The sequence below is a fragment of the Cyprinus carpio genome, chromosome B21 (assembly GCF_018340385.1).
Source record: "Cyprinus carpio isolate SPL01 chromosome B21, ASM1834038v1, whole genome shotgun sequence".
Taxonomy (NCBI): domain Eukaryota; kingdom Metazoa; phylum Chordata; class Actinopteri; order Cypriniformes; family Cyprinidae; genus Cyprinus; species Cyprinus carpio.
In genome coordinates, this window is record NC_056617.1 from 1,325,396 (window position 1) to 1,353,379 (window position 27,984).

The 27,984-nt window shown below is 41.8% G+C and overlaps 1 protein-coding gene across 3 annotated transcripts; it reads right to left on the reverse strand.

Moving 5' to 3' along the window:
- LOC109098362 (tyrosine-protein kinase JAK2-like) lies at window positions 1-27,678 on the reverse strand. 3 transcript variants are annotated; one of them, XM_042748017.1, is made up of 21 exons: window positions 27,101-27,475; window positions 21,653-21,835; window positions 17,221-17,344; window positions 17,026-17,143; window positions 15,497-15,642; window positions 15,122-15,413; window positions 13,784-13,903; window positions 13,552-13,709; window positions 13,204-13,315; window positions 12,910-13,096; window positions 12,714-12,835; window positions 8,133-8,267; window positions 7,959-8,046; window positions 5,462-5,589; window positions 3,712-3,850; window positions 3,461-3,612; window positions 3,235-3,385; window positions 1,570-1,703; window positions 1,291-1,480; window positions 835-959; window positions 1-688 (listed from the first exon to the last, which is right to left on the reverse strand). In XM_042748017.1, exons 2-21 carry the CDS (start codon window positions 21,822-21,824, stop codon window positions 509-511), a joined length of 2,973 nt encoding a protein of 990 aa, XP_042603951.1. In that variant the 5' UTR covers window positions 21,825-21,835; window positions 27,101-27,475; the 3' UTR covers window positions 1-508. The 3 variants fall into 3 exon arrangements, with proteins under 3 accessions (XP_042603951.1, XP_042603950.1, XP_042603949.1); XM_042748016.1 differs by lacking the exon at window positions 27,101-27,475 and adding an exon at window positions 25,041-25,288; XM_042748015.1 differs by lacking the exon at window positions 27,101-27,475 and adding an exon at window positions 27,506-27,678 and having other exon boundaries at window positions 2-688.
- Between the last annotated feature and the right edge of the window lie 306 nt (window positions 27,679-27,984).

The window sequence follows — 27,984 nt, forward strand, 5'->3', positions numbered from 1 at the left end:
CTCGAATCGATCTGGAGCTTAGTTTTTAACAGCAGATGGCGCTCTAGGCTAGTTTTTACTGCACACGCAAATGCTCACGAAGAAGAGCGCTTGTGCGTTCAGGTGAGTCATGTAAGTGTTTAAATGTATTCGCACTTCAGCTTTTATGACACAAGATCAATGTAAACACAGCCCACTGTGAACACCTTTGTAATTCACTTCAAACTCTATTATTATTTTATGTCCAAGTGGTGTGTTTAAGGAACTGGAAACATCAGAATGCAGCTGTTATTAAAGCACGCAGCGCCATCTGCTGTTCACAATCCATTCCAGAGAGACTCTCAGAATCGACGCAGAATAATTACTTGATTCGCGATGCATCGATTAATTGTCCCTGACCTGGTTAAAAACAAACCAAAAAAAGGCTTAATTTTCATTAATTTCAGAATAGAAAATCATTGCTTGTTTGTCTCTTGATTTCGGGGTGAAATATAGCAGAGTTCTGTATCATTCGTCACGCAGGATCTCCTCACCAGAAGATGGGGCTCTCGCCCGGCTCGCGCACGGTGTAATACTCCTTATCCTGAGGAAGAACTTTAGTCAGGCCGAAGTCTCCGATCTTCACACGAAACTCACTACTCTCCACCAGAACGTTCCTGGTGGCCAGATCTCGATGGACGTAGCGCCTGGACGCCAGGTAGTCCATCCCCTAAACAAACACAGAGACAGAAGCACGTCACGCTCTTCTTCTTGATCAGTCGTCGTGTGTGTGTGTGTCTCTCTCTCTGTGTGTGTGTGTCTCTCTGTGTGTGTGTGTGTGTGTGTGTGTGTGTGTGTGAGAGGTGTTTTCAGTACCTTACAGATCTGAGAGGCGTACAGCAGCAGCTTCATGTGGTCGAAACGTTCCTTGTTTTTTGAAAGATAATCTCTCAAACTACCGAACGGCAAAAACTCCATGACCAGCCGCAGGTTCCTCCGACCTGGAGACAGACAGAGAGTGAATCAGGACCAGCATGCTCCGGTGCAGACAGTAGGAGCCTGTGATTTCACGGAATCCAGTCATAAAAGTGGAATTAACCGTAACGCAGAATATCACCGAATTTGCCCAATTTGGAATGGACCAATCAAAGTAGGTCAGCAAACTTAAACCAAAATTTTGTAGTTTCATGATTTCAATTAATTAGACATGCTTTTTGATTCATTTTTTTAATTTAACAGATTTAAAACAGATTCTAGAAAAATTTAAATGGAAAAAAAACTAGTTTGGAAAACATGAAACAGAAATGAGGCTCTTGACAGACAGAGGCTGACCTGCGCTGTAACACACTCCCTTGTATCTGACGATGTTCTCGTGCTGCAGCGAGCGCAGGATCTCGATTTCACGCTCGAAGTCTCGCAGGTGTTCGGCCGTGCTGTGCTGCAGCTTCTTGACCGCCACGACGTCCCCCGTGTTGTCCTGCAGCGGATCGTAGCGGCACTTCTCCACGCTGCCGAAGTTCCCCTGCAGACACACAGACGGAGTGACGTCTGAAACACTGACGCTGAGCGATGAAGATGAAGATGAAGATGAAGATGATGGTGGTGGCTCACCTTCCCCAGCAGCTGCAGGAAGATCAGGTGTCTGGCCTCGAACTGAGTGGGTTCCTGTCTCTCGAACGCTCCGGCGAGACCCAGAGCCCGCTGCCTGCTGGGAACCGTGTCGCTCTCCGCCAGCAGCTCGTAGTCTGAGAGACAGAGACACAGTTCTCAGTATAACAGCGAAGCGCTCGGTACCGCAGCCACTCTTCAGTACCATCCTCACGTGCAAAATGCGTTTTTATTTTCATGTTTTTAATTCATTTATAATCATTTATTCATATAATCATCTTATAATCATTAGTCATTCATATGATTTATTATTTGATTATTTTTATCATTATATCATTTAAGTATTTTTATTGTTTATTCATTAATTCATGCATCCATTTATTATGTTTCTATATTTCATATTTTATATTTCTTATAAATGTTCCCTAGTGTATGCATTTTCATTGTTGTTCAGTCTCATGTTTGTGGCGTTTCATGAACTGTTTTGTCTGTGTGAACAGAGACAGATAAGAGGGACTGTTTGTGGAAACCCAAGGTTTATGGGATGTTGTTGTGAAGCAGTTTTGGTATAACAGCACATGCTGAGTTTGTGCGGGTCAGACGAAGCTTGAACAATGAGACATACGCTCTTCTCTGGCTTTTCTTGGTCAGCTTCTTGACTGTAACACACTCATTTTTGGTATCAACAGCTCTGCTGACTAGTTGTTCTGTTCCTGGACAAACTGATATTTTCTGACAGGATCTGGTGTCCACGGCTGGACCCTAATTATTATCTGACGTGGAGACCTGATCTAACAACAAGTGTTTTATTAATCTCAGAATTGGCTGTGTGTGAGTGTGTGTGTGAGAGAGAGTGTGTGTGTGTGTGTGTGTGTGAGACAGAGTGTGAGTGTGTGAGAGAGAGAGAGTGTGCGTGTGTGTGTGTGTGTGTGTGTGAGAGTGTGTGTGTGTGTTTGTGTGTGTGTGTGTGTGTTTTTTTGTTGTTGTATTCTATTGTAAGTCTTTCTAAACCTGTTGTCCAACAGAAGAGAACATTACTTATTTTTGTCACAACATCAGTCGAGTGTTTGAGATAACTTCCTTTTGTGATGTGGCTTCTTATCACAGAATGACGCATAAAATATATTATTTACTGTAATAAAGGGTTTAAATGGCTTACAAATATACTTGATCATTATGAAAATACCTGAGATGGCTTGAAGAACACAGATAAACCGTATATTGTCTTTACATTTCATCATTCAAAATGTTTAACATAAAATCTTCATTTTATTCAGTTACAGGGATAGCGATGCCTTTATAGATATCAGAGATTTCCTGAAACTCATCAGTTCTCTTACTTCTGTGACGCATGTGTGGTGTTTCTGCGCGAGGGCGCCCTCTGGTGTCCAGTATGAATGAAACACATTACATGCGTTTATAGCGCTCAGTAATGGACATATAATACCTCTATCAAAAGAAATGTTAAGCAGACATATAATAATCCATGCTTTTTCCCCATTTACAGAGGTTTACAGGATTTTTTTGTTGTTAATTTGTTGTATAAAACACTCTGATGTGGCAAGCTATCAGAACTGAAAACCGTGGTTAAAACTGAGACGGGTATTGAACCGTGGACTAACTGTAATGATCTCTAGTTATCGTGGTGTTTGGTGTGGTGAGCGTCACCTGGCGTGAAGAGGCTGTTGAGGTCTCGGATGACGGCTCTGAACGAGGGTCGCCGCGGCGGCTCGTACTCCATGCAGCTGGTGATCACGCTGGCCAGTTCAGTCCACTTCGGAGCTGGGAGCTGGTGCTTGTCTTCGTAGAACAGCAGCTTCTGCACGACACACAAGAGCATCAGTTAGAGTCCGCGGCACGCAGCGCAGACAGAAGCGCAGAAGGACCAGCGCACCTTGGAGCCGTCGTACGCCGCCAGCGGGTGTTCTCCGCTGCAGTAGATCTCCCACAGCGTGGTGCCGAAGCTCCACTTATCTGCTGCCAAACTCAGGCTCTTGCTGTCCTTCACGCACTCGGGAGGAACCCACGGGATCCGGTCCACCAGAACTACAGACAGAAGAGCACAGACACGCGTCAGGAGAAACACCACGACTCTCCTCAGCTCTATAAACCAGTGCTGTGCTGCAGGAACACCGCTCCGCTCACGTTCTCTGGGCTGGACGGTGATGCTGATCCCCGGGTCACTGAGCTTGATGAACGGAGGCGTTCCTGTCTTTCGGTCTTCTTCTCGGGTCACCAGAACGTTCCTGGCGCAGACGTTTCCGTGGATCAGGTTCTTCTCCTCCTGCGGATCAGAAACACGTGGTAATTATCACGTCTCTCGTTAGTCTGGTGCCATGCAGCGCTGGGGAAAGTTACTTTTAAAAGTAATGCATTACAAAATTACATTACTCCCTGAAAAAGTTACTAATTACGTTCCTTAGTTACTTTTTATGGAAAGTAATGTTACGTTACTTTGCTTGTTTTTTTTTGTATTTGATTACAATATTAGGCTACTCCCTTTATTTAAGTTTATTTATTACGTATGTTAATTTTCTTTCACAACAAAAGTGAAGTGAATGCGGCTCAGGCTGAAGGAAGTGTAAATCATTTATTTATAGTTGTGTGCGGTGGTGAAACTAATCACATGAAGAATGTGAAAGTTCAACACTATTCTGCAATAACTAAAATTATACACACATCATTTTAGTTTATAGGTATGTTTGAATTGGTTCATCGAAGGTTATTAGCAAAGACGTTGGTTAATAAAATGGGATTAAATCACTGATCTATATGTGACTGGATCGCTCATCGTGTCCTAAACTGCCAGCAGACAGCGAAGGCACCGGAAGGGTCTTACTAATCTCTACCAGCAGAGAGCGCCACTGAGTCACAGGCAAACCGCTGAACTACAATCAGCAAATCAGTCAGACGGGACTAGTTTTAGGTGTATGTAAATTAATTTTTACTTCAGATGTTATCTGCAACGTTAATGGTCTTTTTGGGCAGGATAAGTGATATATTAAAACTGTTTAGGTGTGTCTGCTGCACACCGCTGACACCGGTAACTGATCCAACACAAAATATAGTCTTTTATATAGAAATATTTCTTTATGTAGGGTCTCACCCTAACCCTAAACATGAACCTATTAATATCAGAAATAATAGCCTCTGTTAGTGTATTGCTCTAAACTGAAATTAAAAGCTGAACTTACCATCTTGAAATAAAGCTTCATGTCTGTACTGTATGTAGTCAGTTATTTCTATAGAAGTGCATAGAAATCATAAATCTTTCTTCAGATTTCAGAATGAGCACTTGTGTTATGTTTTTTATGTTGTTCATGATGTTCGCTGTAGTGATGGTAGTTTTTTTTTAATTATTGGGGGTTATAGACAGTAAAAAAATAACTTTGCATTGTAAGAATGTACAGAGATGCTTCAGATTTAAAAACGCTGACTTGTTAGGTGATGTTTTCTCATTAAACATCATGAGCAATCCAGTTCTCTATTATAGATCAGTGGATTAAATACATAAATGATATTAGTCTTATTTAACATATGTAATTATTGCAGGTTTGTTTAATATTCTGAGTTTGCATTCAACAGTTTTTAATGATTTTGATGAACACTGAATGTGTTTTTGTGCAGGTGAGATGAGTAAACATGTTCATAGTTAGTCTAGAACTACAGTGAGATCATGTTCACACACAACACTCTGCACTTACTCCTGATTTCTGTCACCATGGCAACACCAGAGCTGTCACTCAATACATGAGAAACAAAGTAACTCAGATATTTCCTTTTAAATGAAAAGTAATGTGTTACTTTACTAGTTAAATAAAGTAATGTGATTATGTAACTCGCGTTTAATGTAATGCGCCCCCCCCCACTGCTGTTGTGATTCTGTGTCTCTCACCAGGTGATGTAGCGCCCATGCTAGCTGCTTAACCACCTCCAGCTTCCAGGTGATGTTGATGGTGTTGCGGTTTCGTTTCAGGTACGTGTCCAGAGAGCCGAAGCGCACGTACTCCTGCACCATGATGTCTGAAAGACACGCAGACGCTTACACACCTGTCAGAAACACGCATGTATGTGTGTGTGTGTGTATCTATCTATCTATCTATATATATATATATATAAACACACACACACACACACAGTGTTGGGCAGTAACGCATTACTTAGTAACGCACATTATTGTTATTTGATTTATTTTTTTTGTTTTTGAGTTTTTTGAGTTGTTTTATTTTTCTGGGGTGGCTAAAGTTAATAGATAATATACATTATTACTGATAATGAAAATCATCAACAACGATTCTCATGATCGATTGGTCGGGACGGCCCACAGTGCACGTCCAGCTTCAGCCGGTCACATCAAATTACAGCACTGAGTAAGACATTTCTGTGGATAAAAATGCATCTAAAAATAGTGGAGGAAACAGAATGAGCTCCTGCAGGGTAAGCAGGTGATCCAGGCTGCCCAAAACATGAGAAATCTTTATTTTAAAGCTGATGCATTAGTGTAATGGCTTGCCTGTCATTCGCTTTGACAGATACGTGTGTGTCCTCAGTGCAAAAAACCTTTAGTTAACGGTCATATCCTTATCTGTACATGTCACAAATTCACACGAGCCTTTCCATTTTTGCATTAAGACCCGTCCTGACAGTCTGCGTTGAGCTGAAATCTTTACTGAAAGAGCGGCGCGGCAGACGCGCGTTAAACAGACGCAACACAGCAGAGAGGGAGAAAACATTCACTGTGCTGGAATATCTGTTGATGAACATTACATTTTTGTTTAAAAGTCCAGCAGCGTGTAACTGTCTGAATATAAATGTCAGACGCTTTTACAGGATAAAGACATGACTGACTGATCAAAGTGTTCCTGCAGAACATTACTGTGATTTTATTCATCTTAATTATCTTTATTATTTTAAATTTAGATCTAGAGATTTAAACTATATTGCCTACAGTGATTAACAAATTTATTAAAACAGATGTAAGGTTCTTAACCAGTTTTGTAAGGTTTGTTCCACTGCTGCTCTTAACATACAGTACTGGTAATCACCAAAATCATTGTTTAGCTTTCTGTATTGTTACTCCTCCAATATGCGTAAGCTCTTTAGTTACAGTAGTAAGCTATTTCTAATGCTATTATATAATTATTGCTGTTATCTATGAAAGAAAGGCAGAAAATAGTCAAGTGCTTTGTTTTTTTATTCAGATACACAATTAGTCAAAAAGGACATAATGCCAGCAAGCTGTTATCAAAGGCAAAGGGGGGAAATTTTTCTAGTTTTTTGTTTTTGTTTTGTTTTGTTGTTTCGTTTTTGTTATTTTGTGAATAAATGATATTTAGTTTTTTTGGTTTTGTTTTTTTTTTTGACAGATTCCTACAATATTTGTTTTCTCTTATGACAGATGGTCTAATAAATTAAGCACTGTATGTTTTCATAGCAGTCAGGTGCACACTTGTTTGAAGGACATCGGGCAGAACGTGGAATAGTGTGTTTTTGTCAATAAAATTAAAATAAAGAAAATTGTGTTTGGGGGGTATTTTATCCGATTAATCAGGAAAAATAATCGGCCAACTAATCGATTAACAAAATAATCGTTAGTTGCAGCCTATAATTTTCTAAATAGTAATTAGAGTATAGCCGAGGTCTCTATGCAGTGTTTGATAATCTAGAGATTGTAAAAGGGATGTTGAGTCCAGTGGCAGTGGATTAGAGACCTGCTCCCGCGAGACCCGACGCAGAGAACAGAACAGAACACTCGTGTGTGCGGGATGCTGGAGAATAAAACGATTCACGGGACTCCCAGAAAATATAGATATCTAAAAATAAAATATCTAAAACATATAAATTGTTATTCATCTATTGCACAAAACTAACATGAACTAATATATAATATAAATGATTAACAGCTGCAAGCGTATGCAGAGATTGTATTTAGGCTCTAACACGTGTCTGCAGCGCTGAGCAATGCAGTGCTGAAATTAGCGTGCTCACGAATCCTCTCATTATAACATACGAATTGTAGACATTATGAAAGATTCATTATGCATATATTTATTGTGTTATAACAGAGATTGCGATGAACTGAGATGTCTTTTTGAGATTATAAATGCAGCTCTTTGCTGGCGTTCTGCCAAACCATGCAGCAGCTGCTTGATTTAGTTAACAATAACTGTTCTGTGAATGTTGACACTTTAATAACACATTTATCGGGAGTGTGTATGCTGGGGTTTCATAAATTTCATGGAGAAAAAAGTAACGTAACTAACGCAACTAATTACTTTTGAAATAAAGTAATGAGAACAGTAACGTGATTACTTTTAAAAGCAGTAATCAGTAATTTGCCCAACACTGTGTGTGTGTGTGTGTGTGTGTGTGTGTGTGTGTGTGATACTCACGCTCATCAGCACACACGCAGACACCGTAGTTGAGCAGCAGGTGTTTGTGGGATAGCTGGCTCATCATGCTCGCCGACTCGAAGAAGGACTGTCAGAGAGAGAAACACGTGACGTCCGGCGCTGATCAAACCCATGAAGAGAAAGACAAAGACGCTTGGGTTTTTCCCACAGTACCTCAGTGTAGTTGCGGTGGGTTTTATCCAGGACTTTGAGCACCACGTCCATCTTGTGGATCTCTCCGTAATCGCTGAGCTCCCTCCGGACGCCGCGGAAGACCTGCGTGAACGTTCCCTGACCCAGACTCTCTCTCTGAACGCCGAGAAAACATTACAGTAATGTCATCAGAAAGAGATGCACCTGCACTTCCATACCCAGGTATGATATGAACATAAAAGCCTTGTTCAGACCGCCCAAATCAGATATTTGGCAAGTGTGATTGGGGAAAAAAAGCACATGAAATCCTTTTAAAGCCACATTCATATGTAGCTGTTGTTTTTTGGTGTAGGTACAGTACTGTGCAAAAGTCTTAAGCCATTAGTATTTTCAGCAGCTAAAAAGTCAGTTATTTCTATCTTTTGCTGTGTTTCAGTAGGAAATATCAGCGTCTTGGAGACACAGTTCTTCTGGATTGAGTCTGTCTCAGTTTGTTCTGTTTCTTCATGTGACTCCAGACAGACTGATGATGATCAGATCACATCTCTGTGTGCAGCACAAACACCTCACTGCATTATTAACATTAATGGCCAAATCAGTGTTTGGGAATGTAAACTGGCACACTACAGCAAAAGATGGAAATAACTAACTTAAAATAATTTTTAGCTGCTGAAAAATACTAATGGCCTAAGACTTTTGCATAGTACTGTACGTTAATGCAACATCACTGCTATAGAAATGCAGATACTCTAAGATGAAAGAAACAATCTGAACAACGAATCGGATCTGAACAGTTGTGATGCATAGCGCAGGTGATCAATCATTCAGATAAGATTCCAATCAGATACATGTAGGACTCTGTAAACAGTGGCCCACAAAATTGCAGAACAGACACATTCCAGAAGAATCCAAAGATTCCCCCTCCTAACCATCTAGAAGTCGTAAAAGTAATTAACTACCCAAATGATGCCAGCGTGTCTCGACCAGTTCCTGTCCTGCTCTGCGTTATCTTCTCAAGAGATACATAAAACAGTGATAAGCGTTTAACTCAATCAACAAAACAGAGAACCTCTGTCTGGAACCATTCAAAGCAACAGCTGATCAGTGTACCTCATGACTATTTACGCATAAATTGATAATTGAATAAACAAAGGAAACAAATGTGTGTTTTGTCTTTTATATGCTTGATGTGTTTATTTGTAACCTATGAAGTTAATCTTTGTTTTATAACTCCTTTAAGTAGATAAAGTTATTAATGTGCATGCATTTACATTTAGTCATTTTGCTGATGCGTTTATCCAAAGCGACTTACAATTGGGGGATATATAAAGCAATTCTTCTTATAGAGGCAAACAGACAGGAAGTGCTCGTAATACCAAGCTTCAGGCATTGTTCAAAGTACAAGCTAGAAAGGGAAGGAATAAATAAAGAAAATTTTTTTTTTTTTTTGGATGAAGTCAAGTAGTGTCGAAAGAGATTAGTTTTCAGCTGTCACTTGAAAATGGTCAAGGATTGAGTTTTCAGGTTTGGCATTGGGAATTTCGTATAGAGGTGGGGAGTTGTTAAGGAGGATGTTATGGGTAGTGATTTTGAGCCTCTCTGTGATGGTACCATGAGGCATCACTCACTTGCAGATCTCAGACTTCTGGAGGGTGATGAAGATTCGTAGTAGTGGGTGACAGCAGACAGGTGCTGAGCCTGTGGCTGTTCTATACGCAAGCATCAATGTCTTGAACTCGATGCAAGCCGCAACCGTTAGCCAGTGCAAGGAAATAAAGAGAGGTGTAACATGGGCTCTTTTGGGCTTGTTGAAGACCGGTCGCATTCTGAATCATTTGTAGAGGTTTGATTGTGCTTGATGGAAGTCCAGCCAGAAGAGCACTGCAGTAGTCCAGCCTAGAAATGACAAGGGCCTGGACAAGAAGTTGCGCAGCATGCTCCGTTAGAAAGGGCCTGATGTTTCTGATGTTGTGCAATGCAAACATACAAGATCGAGCAGTCTTTGTCAAGTCAAGTCACCTTTATTTATATAGCGCTATTAACAATACAGATTGTGTCAAAGCAACTGTACAACATTAATTAGGAAAATAGTGTCAATAATGCAAAATGACAATAGTAAACACTAATTTTTCAGTTAAAGGCAGTTGATCATTGAATTCAGTGATGTCATCATCCAGCTCAGTTCAGTTTAAATAGTATCTGTGACATCAAGTCGAAGATATCGCTGTAAATGAAGTGACCCCAACTAAGCAAGCCAGAGGTGACTGCGACAAAGAACCAAAACTCCATCAGTGAGAGAATGGAGAAAAAACCTTGGGAGAAACCAGGCTCAGTCGTGGGTCAGTTCTCCTCTGACCAGACGAAACCAGCAGTTCAATTCCAGGCTGCAGCAAAGTCAGGTTGTGCAGAGGACTCAACTGGTTTCTGTGGTCTTTGCAATGTGGTCTTTGAAGGTCAGCTGGTCATCAAAGGTTACACCAAGGTTTCAGACTGAAGTTGATGGGGTAATTGTAGAAGAACCTAGCTGGATGGAGAAATCATACTGTAGAGTTGGAGTGGCAGGGAAGACAAGAAGATCAGTCTTTGCCAGGTTGAGTTGTAGGTGATGTTCTTTCATCCGTGCCGAGATGTCCATCAGGCAGCCTGAGATCCGTGCAGCTACCGCTGGATCATCTGGTTGAAATGAGAGATAGAGCTGTGTGTCATCAGCATAGCAAAGGTAGGAGAAGCCATGTGTCTGTATGATGGGACCCAGTGATGTTGTGTATATGGAGAAGAGGAGGGGTCCAAGAACTGATCCCTGTGGAACCCCAGTGACAAGTTGATGTGCTTTGGATACCTCCCCTCCCCAGATCACCCTGAAATTACCAGTGAGATAGGATTCAAACCAGCGAAGAGGAAACCCTGTGATGCCCAGTGATGAGAGCAGACAGAAGGATCTGATGATTGACAGAGTCAAAAGCAGCAGATAGATCCAGCAGAATAAGAACTGATGATTTGGAATCAGCTTTTGCAATTCACAAGGCTTCCGTGACTGACAGTAATGCAGTCTCAGTTGAATGGCAAATCCTGAAACCTGACTGGTTAGCGTCCAGTTTGTTGTTCTGTGAGAGAAACAATGATATCTGGTTGAAAACAACTAGTTTAAGGGTTTTCGCTATGAATGGAAGGAGAGAGACAGGTCTTATATACAGTAAAACTTCAGTTTAATCCATTTATATATATTAAAAGTTAAAGTAATAGCGTGCTCGACTGGGGGGATCTCCACATACCCCTTAAGCCACTCCTCCGTCGAGGGCAGTGAGGGCAGAAGAGGCACTAGCTCTGTTTTGAGAAGAAAGAGGTGCCCTCCAGGACCTAATAACCTCCTCATGCACCTCCTCCGGGAAGAATGGACCCAGAGGTGGACGTCAAAGATCAACGTCAAGAGATTTTCCCCACATGATAGATGAAACAATATGTTAATGTATGCAAGAACAAGAGTAATACAGGGAGTGGCCTCGCCCTGTAGCAACATCTGATTGGACCACCATATTATGGTTAAAACCACAGTGACTGAAGTAATTAGTGGCTTGAATGGCGTGAACCACTAAAAATGCAAGACATGACTAGCGTTCTTGTCCTCCAGAACTCTCAAACACTCGTTGAAGCTTCGTGACTCTACAGAAATCTTCAAAGTCTTTGAACCGCACAACTCTTTCAAATTTCAAATGATTTTCAACGGTCGCTCTGCCGCGTCCAGTGTAGACAGACTTTAGCTGTTGTGGTGCGGCACAAAAACTGTCGCGTCTGGTGTAAACAACGCCGTCAGACTCTTAACTTCAAGCACGTCATCCTGCGTAACTAAGACAACCAACCTCAGAAGCTCCTCCGTAACCAGGCAACCCTCCATTCATCGTCAGGTGAACCAAAGGATGTCATCCAAAGAACGATTTCCAATCAGAAGCACCGTGATTCCCTGAGACAAGCCGACGAGGAAAAGCCGTTTTCAACCAAAACACAAGTAAACAAGGTCTCTTCTCTCTCTGAAATTGGTGCTAAATCATACTATCCATTCACCACAAGTGTTTTCCCAAAAGGACGCCATCCAAGGACCGAGCACTTGAGAACTAGTAGCAACTACTATACTTTTGGGACTTCATTCAAACTCAGTAACTCTCATCCTCTCAACTGTATGTGTATGTGTGTGTGTGTGCTATTAGTAGTAGTTTCATGTATCTTAGAGTAGCAAATAATACATTTTTGTTTCATTTTAAGGAAGCAGTGTCTTGTGATATGTGTTTATAAAGCTAAATTTATGTGTTGTTGTTGTTATCTTGATCTTGTTTTATGATATTTTGTTGGTAATTGTTTTTAAATTATGGCTAGGGAGTAATATTAATATTAAATTTGGGATGTGGTGTTTTTTTTGTTTTGATGTGTGAATAGTTGATCAAGCGTAAACTATCAATTTTGAATCCATTTTAATCAAGTTCTTTGGATTCGATTCCCTTTGAACTTGACTAATTTCCTCGCACAAATTACGTGATTTGTGCTGAGAGTGTGAATGTAGCTGGCGAGATCTGCGTTCTGGAGAGCATCAGTGTGTGTGTTCAGACTCACCGTCTCCAGATCTTCTTTATGGATCTTGTGGAAGATCATCTGGTTGACGTGTTTGAATTCAGACGGCGAGAGACACGCTTCAGAGGTTTGGCTGCTCCTGCACACCAGCAGATTGGATTTATCTACAGACACAAACACACGTCACTCACACACTTCCCCCGGAGCGTCCGGTCCAAAGCAGAGATCCGCATCTGACCTTTGCTGCGCGGCGGACAGCGGCAGCTGAACTGGAACACGTGTCTGTCGGAGCGCAGCGCCTCCTTCTGGTAGTGCTGCAGTAATTCACCCAGACTGTTGAAGCTGCATTTGGCTCCATTGAGCACAAACTCTCCGGAGTGAGAGCGAACCACCAGACAGTGCTTGAACTCCAGCTGACCCTCGAACTGCAGACATGCACACCGAGAGACAGAGACACAGATCCTGGAAAGTTAGTTACTGCTGGGGATTGAAAGATAAAGACCTGTGATATAATCCACATAAACACACTCACCTCAACCACGAAGGACAGGAAGTACCGGTCGTAATCTTTTGGGCTGCACCGCAGGATATAAACGCCCCTGTGGTTTTCACATCGACGCAAGCGGCTGATGGCGAACTCCGTCCTGACCAGAGAAAACAGTTCATTTCTGAAGACTGTGTGTGTGTGTGTGTGTGTGTGTGTGAGAGTGTGTGTGTGAGAGGGTGTCTGTTTGTGTCTGTGAGTGAGTGAGTGTGTGTGTGTGTGAGAGAGGGTGTCTGTTTGTGTGTGTGTGTGTGTGTGTGTGAGTGTGGGTGATAGTGTGTGTGTGTGAGTGTGGGTGATAGTGTGTGTGTGTGTGTGTGTGTGAGAGAGACTCACGACACTGGCCCGTGGCAGCTGATCTGAATGGCCTCCAGCAGTCTAGGGGGCGCCACCTCCTTACACAGGTAGTGATGAGCGTCTGTGGTGAGTCTGTAGTAGCCGTCGATCAGAGACACGAAGGACAGCGCCTCGCTCAGAGAGTGAAACTCCAGCTCCTGCGGGACACAGAGAGAGACGCTGCAGACACGGATCTGACCCGAGGACGGACTGAAGCACGACCGAACCTCACCAGCGTCTGGCCGTCCCGTCTGTTTATGGAGACGATCCGGTTCTCCACGGACCCGTCTTTAGTCCCCTGCTTTATACTGATGTCGATGACGTCCGAGAAATCGCAGTAAACCTGCGGATCCTGAGAAAGACAGCGAGGGTCAGAGCCGCTCTCCTCAGAATATACACAGAAACCATAAAGTCTCCTCACTAGAGCTGGGCCATTGATTATGTGTAAATGTAAATGTAATGTTTTGCCACAATTTGATTCTTTTAGAAATCAAAGTATCACGATTTTGAATAGAAATATTACCAAACATTAGAATTAGACACTTTGACAATATGCCAATGATAACCATAAAGAGAAAAGAATGATTAGCCGCTCACGAGTGACGCGCTCCTATCACTAAACACCATTCACACAGAAAGCATGAAGATGCGACGCAGCAGTGGAATAGAAAACACATGCAAGAAGATGGGAGTGAACTTCTTGTAACTTGAGCACAGTGTTTATAGAATGTCACCGCTCACCGCACCGTTTCATAAGAGATGTGAGTGCAGCAGTTTACACAGAACAAACAATGCAAAAGCAGCGCAAGTGAATAAAAAAACCTAAGAACTGCTGTATGTCTGATATTACATGTGTGCCTCACGATGCAGCATCGAGGTTGTCTTCAATGAATGTCTGATATTACATGTGTGCCTCACGGTGACAGACTGAAAGAACGTTATAGTTAATAATAGTCTACTGCTGGTATACTGACTTTTGAGAATTTTTTGAAAGCATTTTCCTCATTATTTCTGAACATATTTGTATAAGACAAGTCCGAAGAAGATGTAGTTGTAGTTCATGCATCTTTTCAAGAAAGATATTTAACAAGTGCTTTATGTTGATAACTTCATGTGTGCTGCACTTGGAATAGAATTTTCTTTAAATAGATGGTTAATAAAGAAAGTTACCTGATTCGTGTTGTAATTACATTTTCAGGGTGACTAGTTAAAAATTGTGGTTACACTTTATTTTAGGGTCTCTTAACTAGTTGCTTATTAGCATGCATATTACTAGAATATTAGCCTTTATTAGTACTAATTAAGCACATATTGATGCCTTATTCTACATGACCTTATTCTACATCCCTAATTCTACCCAATACCTAAATTTAACAACTACTTTACTAACTATTAATAAGCAGCAAATTGGGAATTTAATGAGGGAAAAGTCGTAGTTAATAGTGAATGTGTTCTCTATTCTAAAGTGTTACCAAATCGTTAAAAAATAAAATAAAATTCAACAATCTGTCAAACATTCTGAAAAAGTCGAGATGTTAATTTTCCCCAATGGCGCGGCCCTGCTCCGCACCTCTGGGCCCCTGGGCTCTTCGGCTGGGCTCCAGCGGATGCCGTGGCTCCCGCTGACGGTGATGCAGACGTCTCCTGCGGACGGTCCGCTGACGTGGAACTGCTCGCTGTAGAAGGCCGCCTGCAGCGTCTCCAGACTGACCACGTACTTCAGCTTCAGGTCTCGCGGCATGGCTTTACATGCGCTGAACTGCTGGATGAACTTCCTGAAGCGGAAGCGGATCCTCTTCCGGGTCACAAAGTGCTGCTTCTGGATGTGCGCTCGCATGTTCTTCGGCAGGAACGACTTATAACTGCAAATGAACACAAAGCAGATCACCAGAGTTCAGTTCAGACTCTATGGGCAGCGGCAGGTCAAAGGTCACGGGGAACGCACCTGTTGTGGTTGTAGATGTCAACAGGTGACTTGGCTTTTTCTTTGGCCAAACGCATCATATCAAGAACAGCCAATCCCAAGCACTCTTCCTGAAACTCCAGGCTGATGGGAACGCTGACCGCGCCGCTCAGAAAGTCTGACCTCCACTGAGAGACAGACAAATAGACAGGGAGAGACAGGTTTGCACAATTAACAATGTGTGCGACAGTGAAATCACAGTAAAGTATTACTCCAGCAGCAGCTGTCGTGTAATCTGGACTAAGAACAACAAGATTCATAGACGAACCCTGACCCCAAATGACCCTAAACTAGTGGAGATGTTTATCATAGACCGTAGTTCTGTGATCTCTATAGGGCCTTTCGCACCGCAGGAACCTTTCCATAGTACCAGAACTAATTGTGTGTCTAAACTATTTTGTTTTTTTTGTTTTAGCGCAGGAGGTGGGGTGTGATTTTAGACTGCCTTTTTCAAGAACCAAATTAGCTTCTACTCCGGAGCAGGGTCTGACCACACAACTGGTGCTACCGTGATGTAAGTAGACATTGATCTGTTGAAAACGCCCTCGCGCCATGATTTAAAACACTGTGTAACATACTGTAAACATTGTGTCAACTTATTTCACAAGTATGACAAACAGAGATAAATATACGGACGCTGAAGTGCAGGCACTGTAGCACTGTAGCACTGCCGGTTGTGGTTGGAGACTCTTAGTCCTCCTTTCTGTTCTTTCAATTGCTTTACGTATGACATTCCATGTCCATAATTGTTAAACCCGCGAGACACAACAATACACCGCTCCGATCACAGCGTCCTCCATCCTCCGGTCGTTAACGTTCTTCTTCTTTAACGTTGTTGAAAGCAGCAATGACGTCGCTGTCGACCGGCTTACGTCAGGTCCTAGCACACACTCTCGGTGCGAATGCAACCCTTTAAATGGTTCTGGGAAACAGTTCACACAAAATCTTCCCAGTACTTTAGTACTGTACATTTAGTTCTGGAACTAAAGCGGTGCGAAAGGCCCTTATATTTGACCCTGGAGCACAAAACCAGTCATAAGGGTCAGTTTTTTTTAAATTGAGATTTATGCATCATAAATGAATAATCTTTCCATTAATGTATGGTTTGTTAGGATAGGACAATATTTGGCTGAGATACAACTATTTGAAAATCGCCTTTGAAGTTGTCTAAATGAATTCTTAGCAATGCATATTACTAATCAATAATGAAGTTTTGATATATTTACAGTAGGAAATTTAGTAAATATAGCAATGAACATGATCTTAATATCCTAATGATTTTTGTCATAAAAGAGAAATGTATAATTGTGAGCCATACAATGTATTGTTGTCTATTTCTACAAATATACCTGTGCTACTGATGACTGCTTCTGTGCTGCAGGGACACAGATATGATTCACTATTCTAACAATATTCACAATACAGCAGTCATTGTTGTGTTGTCTAATGACTATCAGTGTGGAAACAACGTTATCATAGTGTCGGCTGTGAACATCAGTAACTTGGATCACCTGAGCAAACAGGTACGCTGCAGTGATGTCATCGAGCACAGGTGCCTCTGAGCTCTTGGAGATGCCGTACCTGCGGGCCGCGCTCGAGCCGCTGCCGTACCAGCCTGGAAAATAAAACCTGCAGACGGACCAAATTAGATCGGGCTGCCAATCCCAGCATGCATCAGTGCTGCAGCAGATCCTCGCGGCGCTCACCTGATCCTGAACAGCAGCGTCTCATTGGCCGAGGCCTCGATCTTGAGGATGTGATTGGGTGGAAGCCACACTCGGTCTCGCTCTCTCATGAGTCCAAACAGACTGCAGTACGGGGGACTGACACCTGTCAATCATTCACAGCAAACATCAGGAGGCTGCGTGACCTTTGACCTGTGAACACATCCGCTCAGTGTGTGTGTGTTTTTTTTTTTTTTTTGTGTGTTTTTTGGGGGTTTTGTGGGTTTGTTATGTGTTTGTTATGTGTTTTGTGTGTGTGAGGAGGAAAGAAGCACAGTAGCTGCAGCATTAAAGAGAGAACTGAATTAAAAGAGGAAGTAAATGAGGGTGTGTCCTATACACACACACTTAGGCCCTTATCACTCAGAGGGGTAAACAGGAAGTGGTAAGAGTGGTAACAGGAAGTTTACCAGACTACAGCAACCCTCGAGCCACAGCAAGACTCCTCGTGTAACAGCTCACTGTGGTGACGTCATTAATCACCTTTCAGTGAATTCTGACATCATTCTGACAGGGACTGCATCACTGCGTTACACTGAGGCTCATGTGTGGCTCTGTGCAGTGTTTGAGGTTCAAAGATTCGCTGTGTTATACGCTCACGGTGTAAGAATACAGCAGTGACGAGTCAGAATACAGTGAAGCCTCAGTAAAACACAGCACTGGGGGGCAGATCTGGAGCGCTCCGCCGAGCCCAAGCACGCTTCTACAGGCTGCTAGAAGAATTACGGTTTATTTTTGCAGCATTGAGCAATGAAGACAATCACAGACATATCTGTTGACTTCTTGAAGGCAGTGGCCAATCAGAGGCGTTTAAAATGGTCATAATTAACTGAAAACACCAGAGCTTTTGTGCAGTGCAGTTCTGCTTGTGAATCATCTCAAGGTGCAGACGAAGGGAATGACCGGTTTGTGCTCCCACCAGTCCCTCCAGGATTTCACGATTTTTTGTTTGTGATTTTTGCAATCAAAATTACTGATTTTGCTGCGGCTTTTCTCTAAATTTGCGATGATATTTGCGACATTTCTTATTGTTTTGCAGTGAAAATATACCACAGACCACATTCTTCTAACACTGTTCTGACTTCGAGGACCACTGTAGGTCTCCAGACTAACGTTTGAGGACACCAGCACCAGTGCCATTAAGTTCTGCAGAAGGTGTCTCCAGCAGCTGACAGTGAAGCACTCATCCTAATCACACACGTACATCTCTGAGACCACTAATGTCTGCATTTACACGTGCAAGATGTGTTATTAAGAGTGCTTGTTCATCTGCAGTACGTCTCTAAGATGTTTCCTGTCAGATTTCAATCAGACATTTATTAGAACGCTTGTAAAACTGCTTCTGAGACCTTTATCAGAGTACACAGCAGATGATTCCCAGATCTTTAGCAGACGTCTTACACATGTAATATATTACATCTGATAACATGTACTTTTATTACTGCCATACATAATGTCTAAATATATTTTAATGAATACAAAAATATATAGGCTATATTAGGGAGTGGAAGTACTTCTCTGCAGCCATCTACTCATTTAATAATTTTTTTAAAATAAGTGTTTTCCTACATTATATTATTAAAGCATTGAAGTGCTGGGAAAAGTTGCGTGAAGCATTTAAAATCACTGGAAAACATTACACCATTTCTGCCACAAGTTGTTGCTGTAGTCTTACTGTTAAATCAGTGGTGAACGGTGGAGATTGTGTTTACTGAACAGTGTTTCTCCTGGTCTCCACATCAGTGGTGTTTGCTCTGATATCAGCTTTAACAGAATTCTTCACTGAATGTGAGTGCTCCTCACAAGATCTCACAGAGATGTTATTGATTCTGTGGTGAACTCGACTGGTTTCTTCACTGTATCTCCCAGCGCTGTGTATAACGGTGATCGAGATCAGCTCCGGCTCCAGCAGATCAACGGTCTGCGCAGCACGAACTAGTAGCGCGGATTCGTTCTGCTTTCGGTTTGTTTATCCAGTGTAGCTTGTGTAAATCGATCATGAAGAGAACGCAAGGCTTTTCTTTGACTGAATGCGCACTGCAATGACGTCACGGGATGCTTCTAAGCCCAAATTCTGCAGACAATTTGTGGCAATTACGAAAATTTTAGATTTTTTTATTTATTTTTTTTTGCTTGATTTTGCGATAAATTCACTAACCAATCACAGCACACGCTGGCCCAGGTAAGAAAATTTTCGATTTTTTTGTATTTTTGGATTTTGTGATTAATTTGATACATGAACTATTCGAGCTGTTACATGTGTTTTTGAACAACCTAATACAAGAGCCTGTTCTAGTACACTCCCAAAACAAGACCAAGACTTTGTAAAAGAGCAGAATAGGACCCCTTTAAAATAAATAAAATTATATTGGCTCTATATCGGCCACCCGGATTTCCAAGGTATTAGCATCGGCTTTTAAAAAAAATAATATCTGTCAACCACTAACCTTAACCCATGGTTACTAACAGCTAGTTAAGCTCACGTGAGGAGACGCCTCGCTCTGATTTTACTACTGAAACAGAACGGTGTCTGTCTGCCGCAGACGATGCGAGGAATGCGAGCCACTCACCAAACAACAGCATTTACACATAATTAACTAATGATGTTCATGAAGAAATAAAATATGATTGCTTATCTATGCACTCACATGTCTTTTTTTTTGATGAGTAAAGTCATAATAATCTGGCATGAAGTTCCCACAAACACACAAAGTACAGACTGGATTCTGTTCATCATTATTAAAGGGATAATTCACCCAAAAATGAATATTCTGTCATTAATTACTCATCCTCATGTCGTTCCAAACCCGTAAGACCTTCGTTCATCTTCAGAACACAGATTGATGGCAGATGGAGTATTCTGACGATGTCTTTCATACTTTCCTGGACCTTGACCGTGTAAGTTACTTGGCAGTCTATGGGACAGTCACAGGCCTCCCGGTTTTCATCCAAAATATCTTAATTTGTGTTCTGAAGACGAACGAAGGTCTTACGGGTTTGAAATGACATATGGGGTGGAGTATCCCTTTAAAGGAGCCATGTGTAATGTCTGGCAAAAAAATCAAGTCATACTCCACATTCCATACCAGATGGGGGCAGGTATGCCTCAATAAAGTGAATTGGTCTACTCTAGAGTAACAAACGAGAAACGGCATAGTCTCTATGCTCCGCCCCTACCTTCACAACAACCCTAGAGCCATAGCCGAAGCCTAAGAGGACGTTTTGCCTCCAGAGGAACGTTGGGTGATGTCAAGTGATTTTGAAACATGACATCTTCAAGCTACTCCCCTTCACCTTTACCAGTGAATAATGTTCATATTCGTTTTGTTCATATTACATTTTGAATTGTATATACACATTATTTGAATTAAATTAATTTGACAGACAGCATTCTGTCAACATCATTGGTCAACATCAGACAGCTGATGTTGACCAAGCTAGCGCCAACCAACGTAACCAGAGCTGCCAACTCTCAAGCATTCACCGTGAGACACACGCAATTGACTCTTTTCACACGCTTTCAAAAACTTGACCGCTCTGAATATAGTGAGTGAGTGCATTCTGCGCGCGCGGCCGGGGCGCTCTCTCTCTCTCTCTCTCTCTCTCTCTCTCTCTCTCGGGTTCATTATCATCGAAATCTATTTCAAGCTTCTTAGGTAATGTTACATTTTAGCATCAGCTTTGTAGAGACGGGCTTTGGTAGATAACAGGTGAAAACCGGATCGGATCTGTGGGTAAGTTATAGCTAGCTTACTATCAAACGCAGCTACGGTTAGCCATCGCTAACATTAGCACGTTTATCGAACATCCTTCGATACATTTCTATGTTATAACTTCCCCGAAAAAAATACGCAAACATATAAAAAACAAACTTCTAGCGAAATACTAACAGCATCTTACTTACCAATCCAAAAGAAATGTTGCAAGTTCGGAGTCAAAGCTCATTTCTTTTCAAGTCCATCAGTTGTCTCCAGCGATGGAAAGCAGTGCCGATGTTTACTCTGTTTCGGCTCCTTTTCTTATCGGATTTGATTTGTGATTCCGAGCGCGGTGGTGCTTGACATCAGGTTCAAGTACGCCCACAAGCCGTGCGAGTTATTCGTGTATTGCAGGTTGGCTGGTGGTTATGTTGCCCGCATACCGCCTCCCATGGCCGAAACTGGTATTACGACACTGCCGGTCGGGCCGTGGCTAGTAATGCTAATGCTAATTAAGGTTGATATCTCTGCAGCACTATAACTTGACATTTTTTTTAATGACATCATCGCCCTTATTTCTTCTCATTCTTATGATGCGTGTAGGTCATTTTTTGGATATTTTTACCTCAATTTTTACACATGGCACCTTTAATGACAGATTTTTCATTTTTGGGGCTGAAGTATGGCTGTAATTGCTGGGACGGGTCAGGACTCACCGCACTCCTTGGCGGCGCTGATGCAGAGCTCTTCGGTCACGTATTCTCCGGCCGGATAGGTCAGCGCACTCGCCTCGTCTCTGTACAGATGCACCTGCAGGGCGGCGCCACACGCCTGCTTCTCCACACGCTCATCACGCGGCTCCATGCTAACAAACGCTGTCAGAACCATTTATATCTCCCCTGAGGAGAAACACACACAGTCTGTCCTTTAAAACATGTTTTAAAACACACTAAACTGAATCTCAACTCAGCAAACATGCATAACTGTCACACTAAAGGCTGATTTATACTTCTGCATCAGACATACGCCGTAGCCTCTATGCTGTAGGCTGTGCGTTGGTTTCATTTATACTTCTGCGTCGTTGACGTGCAGTACACACTCAAACCGCTAGTGTTCAGTGTCCACGCGCCTGTTGCTGGTGTAACCCGCAGTACCACGACAAAAGCCAAAGAAGAAGCGGCTCGTCGGAGAAGCATTATAGCCATGACTGCGGCAAATAAATATCAAAGAACAGATCATTTATTTAAAACTACAAAAAAGAGACGACAACGGAACAGCAGAAGATGGCATTCTTTCAGTCTCCACAAGGACTGGTACCATGACACAACCGTTTGTCGTGGACAACATAGTGATGTAATGCTACGATTTACAATAAATGATAAGACACTTGTTCTCTGCTTTGTTTTATTTTAAATAAGAAGGTGTAACATTAAAATATATTAAAGTGCAAAAAACACACACAAAACTCAAATACATACGGAGAGAGGGGTCCTAGCAGACCAATCACAGTCCTTGCGGTCCGCGGAGACTTGACGCGCTGTGAGATTTTTGGAGAGGTGCACGTCAGGCTACACACAACCTACAGCGGAGTTTCCACGCAGAAGTATAAATCAACCTTAATACTACACTAACGCAAACTCTAACCCTGTGGTTAACATCAGCTTGGACTCAGTTTGCATATCGCTTTGGATAAAAGCATCTGCGTAAAGGTAATGTCATTTAAGAGTTGAGGGAAAGAGGATCAAACTCTGTTGATGTCCTTTTAAACCCACATGACTTTACTTCTTCTGTGAACACATGAAGAGATGTTTAGCAGAATGCAATGTTAAAACAACAACATAAAAGTATTGTCTATGGAAATATTTGAGAAGAAAGTAAATGTCAACCAAGTGAAACATGCTTGTTTTAAACTGATCTGAATGCAGATGAGACTGAATGAAAACTTGATCAGTGAATGCAGATCATTCTATGCCTCCAGAAAACTTTGACTGAAGCACATCAGTAGCTTTAATGTGTTTCTGGAGCATGACGCTCTGATCTCTATCTGTCTTTTCTGTATGATAAAGAGCAACATGAACATCCTGCTCAACACTTCAAAGTCATGCGGCTTCGGAGTGACATGATGAAGGACGACAGCACTGACATTTGACGTCTTTTTATTTAGTTTGACTTTGTGTGTATCGCACAGCACTTTAGGTCAAGCATGAGTTGTTAAAGGTGCTTTAGAAAAAAAAGATTTGGTGTTTCTGTATGTTCCCCTCTGTGTAATACACCGGGTGCCTCTGTAAAACATTTGGAGCTCTGACCAGTGCTGGGGAAATTTACTTTTAAAAGTTATACATTACAATATTGCATTACTCCATAAAATGTAACTAATAGTGTTACTTAGTCACTTTTTATGGAAAGTAATGCATTGATACTTTTGTGTTACATTTTATCACCTAGGCTGGTCTTGCTTATTTGTTTTTTAATAACAAAAAAACACAGAAGTTTCATTTTTGGGAACTGTAAATCCCTTTCACGCCAGAAGTGAAATGAATAATCGTCAGTCTGAAGGAAGAGTCTCCGTCTCTGATTTCTCTTAACACCAGACGGGAGAGCCGTCAGTCAGTACACGGGAAACAATGTAACACGTGTTACTTCATCTGAAGAAGTAACTCCAATACTGCTGTTGTTAATTTGAAAGTAATGTTACTTTAGTAGTGAAAAAAGTAATCTGGTTACGTAACTTGTAATGTGTTAACAAGGGTCTGACGGTGTTTGTTTAAATAAAGCAGTAGATCAGAAATCAGTCTGCTGCTGGTCTCACAGCGACACTTTCAATATTTCTGACTTTTTTTGATCTCATTTTGCAGTCGTATACACACACACACACACACACACACACACACACACACAAACGCTGTGCAGCTGAAAACCACATGAAAAAAAGACAAAGTGCAGAAAAAAGACACTACAATAAGCATGTTTGTGTAGTGTGCCAATGGCCTCCACTCTTATTTAGTAAATGTAAAGCTTGTTATCGGTTGATTAGTAGAGTAATGAACCTTCTGAGAGTCAGTGGAGCTTTACAGCGACTGTAACGAGACTCTGGGGAATCAACGCAGCAAACAAACACGCGTCACTCCGTTTGGACATCCGTCTGGTTTAACATGAACAATAATCAATAACAAAACTGACTCGATTTGATCTGATGCAGGAACATTACAGAAACTTTCGTCTGGTGGCGTCTTCTTCTTCGTCCACAAAGACACAGAACGCTCTGCTACACGTCTCTACCCACAATCCTCTAGCCAGACCCTGTAGACCCGTCTAAACTGAACAAATACAGTTCGCTATTTAGCCACGGCTAGAAATAGTTGCTGCCACAACAACAGAGCGATGGAAATTCACACGCAGCGTAACGGGACGCTGATATTAAGTCGGGGTTTATGTGTGCTTTATGTTTGATTTTGTTTTCTGTGAGCTTCTGTGGAGGAAATGAAAACAGAGCGTTTGCATAATATTAAAGTGAGCGTGATTTAATCGTGTGTGTGTGTGTGTGTGTGTGTGTGTGTGTGTGTGTGTGTGTGTGTGTGTGTGTGTGTGATTGACAGTCACTGCTCTCTTGGGTTTTTCCTGAAAAGTTACAGACATGTTTCCATTAAAGCTGCAGTTAAACTGAAACAGCGACAGGATCTGTCCTCATTAACAAACGGAGCTGGTTTCTGACCGCTCTGATGTGTGAATGCGAGTCATTCTGCAACCTCATCTGATTTGATATGATTCACTGATGCATGTTATTATACAGAGAGGAACACCAGAGCAGATCTAATAACCTAGATTAATACACTAAAAATGATTCTTTAGTATTTCTTTAGATAAACATAAGATCATCTAAGTGTACTCAACTGTGATATTTTTTGGGACACCATGAATGTGAACTAAAATGCACTTCTAACATACTATCTCTGTATTTAAAAATGTGTTTAGTCACCACAAGATTGCTACGCTTACGTTTTTCTTAAGAAATTCTAAAGAATCATTTTTAGTCTATTAATTACAAAAATATGACGCAAAAATATAGCACTTTAATTATATTATGGAAGTGAAATTTTTTTTCACCTGGGATGATGTAAATCGCATGTAAAGCCCAGCATTTAAAATCCCATCCTACTGTTGTTCCTGTATTTCCAGCAGAGCAGGATTCTGTCGTCTCACATGGACTTCAATGCTTTTCTTCACTGTCTGTTTCCTTGCGGTTCTGCTCACGACAGAATGACAAACGGTCCCAACAAGGCACACAGACCGAAGAAAGCAGCAGCGAGAGTCCGGCCGTGTTATCAGGCGGCTCTCAGCTTTGTTATCTGCAGAAGAACACTGCGTTATCACACAGCAGCCTGCAGCGACGCAGAGCAACCCAGCACTGCACCGACTCCAGAAACACTTCTGAGCTCCTACCTGCTCCGAGAAACACCACAACGAACCGCTGCACTTCCACAGACGACAGTCAGATGATCGGTGAAGATGGATCGGTGTGTGTCATCAAAGAACGGCGAGAGAAAGCATAAGGAGACGTCTGCTCTCTCTCAGTACTGTGATGACACACACCGATCGATCTGATCAGCGCTGCTTCAAACACATCTAAGCAGTCTTCAGAGGAAGCATCAAGTCAGCATGCTACAGTGTTGCCAAGTCCACGGTTTGGGGAACCATAAAACCTGTATTTTACTGCCTGGAATACCGGCGGACCCCCCTCGAAACGTGATTGGGATAGTTTTGTTGTGAAAACCTGGCAACCCTGGCACGCTACACGAGGAAATGTTTGAAAGCATAATATGAATGTACTTCAAACGGCACATTGAAATCACTCAAGCAGTAACAGTGTTACAATGCATCATTACTGAAGACTTCGACCTTAAAATAATATATATATATTCTTATTTATTTATTTATTTAAAGTTTTTTTTTAAAGCAGTGGTTCTCAAAGTGTGGGCGTGCAGGCCATCAGCAGAAAAAGAAAATACATAAAACAGTGACCAGCCAAAGAACATAACTCAGAACGGGAGATGGTGGATCGGTTTGTGAAAGGGAAGAGAAAAGCCATAGATGATGTCACACAGACCCAGACAGATGCTGCTCGTTCAGAAGATAAATGCAGACAATATGACGCGCATATCTTGTTCTCGCTTCACTCGCTGTGTCTTTACCGGACACACAGCATCAGCTCTACTGGACACTGGACGCGAGGAAGCGACCGCTGCAAATCATTTAACTTTGTGTCAGTACGTCATAAACAGAGCAAGGCATCAGTTTAATGTCGGGGTTTGTCGCGTCGCGCCGCATCAGTGTAGACAGCGTCACCGGGTTCTACTGTGTTTTACCGCGGCTCGTGTCCGGTGTAGACACACGTGTTTACTGTCACTGGTGAGGACGAAAGCCTGTGTGTGTCCTGTGCCTTTAGCAGACAGCATGAAACACACAATAAATAAATAAATAACAGAGAGAACAATAATAATAATAATAACAGGTATTCTCTCTGTGCTATTTTTCAAGTGATGCAGGTGTTTTTTTCCCTGTAGGTTTTTTAAAATTAAAATAGCATTAATTTTTCATAATGTTTAGTGAAATTATCTGGCGCGACCAAAAAAGTTTAGAACCAGTGATCTAAAGTTCACAGACAGTGTTTAGAAAGTGCAGTCCACATGTTCACGTGTTTATTACAGTGACTCAGAAATACATAAAGTAGTGTGGTACAGCAACAGATTTGTTTTATATTTCTGCAATCTACTTTAGTTTGTGTGATTTGTATATTAATGTTTACACCAGGCTTATTTGTCAGTGCTTTATGTTGCATAATTATTATATGCTTACAAGGTCAGAAGTTCAACAAATCAGTCAATATACTACTGTGATTGTAGTTGTTTAATAAAAATATCATTCATATCAATTCATGCATCACCTAATTTCATCGTAACATTAATCTATCTAATATTGTGTTGGTTATACTATACAATGATTTTTTAGCTCGTCTTTGTTGAATTATACAGAGAAAAAAGAGCTTTAAAAAATAATTGCATATTAAATCGCAATCGCAATATTGGTTAAAAAAAAAATCGCAATTAGATTATTTTCCAAATTGGTTGAGCCCTAATATCTCCAGTGAATAATCAAACCCGTCTCACCTCCAGAGAATCAGAACATCAGTGTCCCGTTCAGACCTGTTTTATACAGTGTCTGGTTCAGACTGAAGCGGAGCTCCGCTGCTGTCACTTTAAGACGCTCCTGTCAGAGTCTAACCACAGCCATGTGTGAAGCTGCAAACTTCCAGCGGTCAGACTCTTCACAACAAACCCAGATCATACAAGAAACAGACAGCAGACAGAGAAACGGGCCACATGTGTGATGATGAGGGGAAAACCACCCGATTCAGAGCGAAACAGAAACAGGATCGTCCTGTAAGTGGATCTTTAAGGACAAGCGCACAAAGCCCTCAGACAGCAGCAGCAACTAAACACGACCCGAACCGCTGCAGTCTGATCCTCATTAACATCTCGGCGTGTTTGTGTTCGTTTCTTAAAGTTACTCACTCCGCTGATTCTGTTGTCATGGAGACCGAACCGAACCGCATCACCGGATCGAACCGAAGCCAGCTGTCACGTCGCGGAGCGGGGAAAGAACCGAACCCAATCCGGATCCAGAGACACAGACCCGACTGCCTTCAGCCGCCTCAGCTCACTCAGCTGCCGCGGGAGCGCGCACGCAAGCACACACGCAGCTGCGTCGGTGGGCGGGGCTTCTGCTTCACCGTCATCGCATATTAATGAGGCATAAAAAGACATTGGTTGAAGGTGGAAAATCTAAATATTATTACTTATTTACACTAAAATTGTGTTCGTTCTGTTTACTTTTTTTTATTATTAAACTAAAACCTCTGTATTTACAATGTCGTTCAAAAGTTTGGTGTCAGTAAGATTTTAATGTTTTTAAAGAAGACTTTTCAGTAAAAACAGTAATACAGAAAAACAATAATATTGTGAAATATTATTGCAATTTAAAATAGTGGTTT

Coding starts and splice junctions, on each gene's coding strand:
- LOC109098362 (XM_042748017.1), bottom strand. CDS start 21,824: ATGGTTCTGACAGCGTTTGTTAGCATGGAGCCGCGTGATGAGCGTGTG. Junction 8,047..8,132: donor CCCACCGCAACTACACTGAG/GTACTGTGGGAA, acceptor TCTCTCTGACAG/TCCTTCTTCGAGTCGGCGAG. Junction 3,613..3,711: donor CACCGTCCAGCCCAGAGAAC/GTGAGCGGAGCG, acceptor TTCTGTCTGTAG/TTCTGGTGGACCGGATCCCG.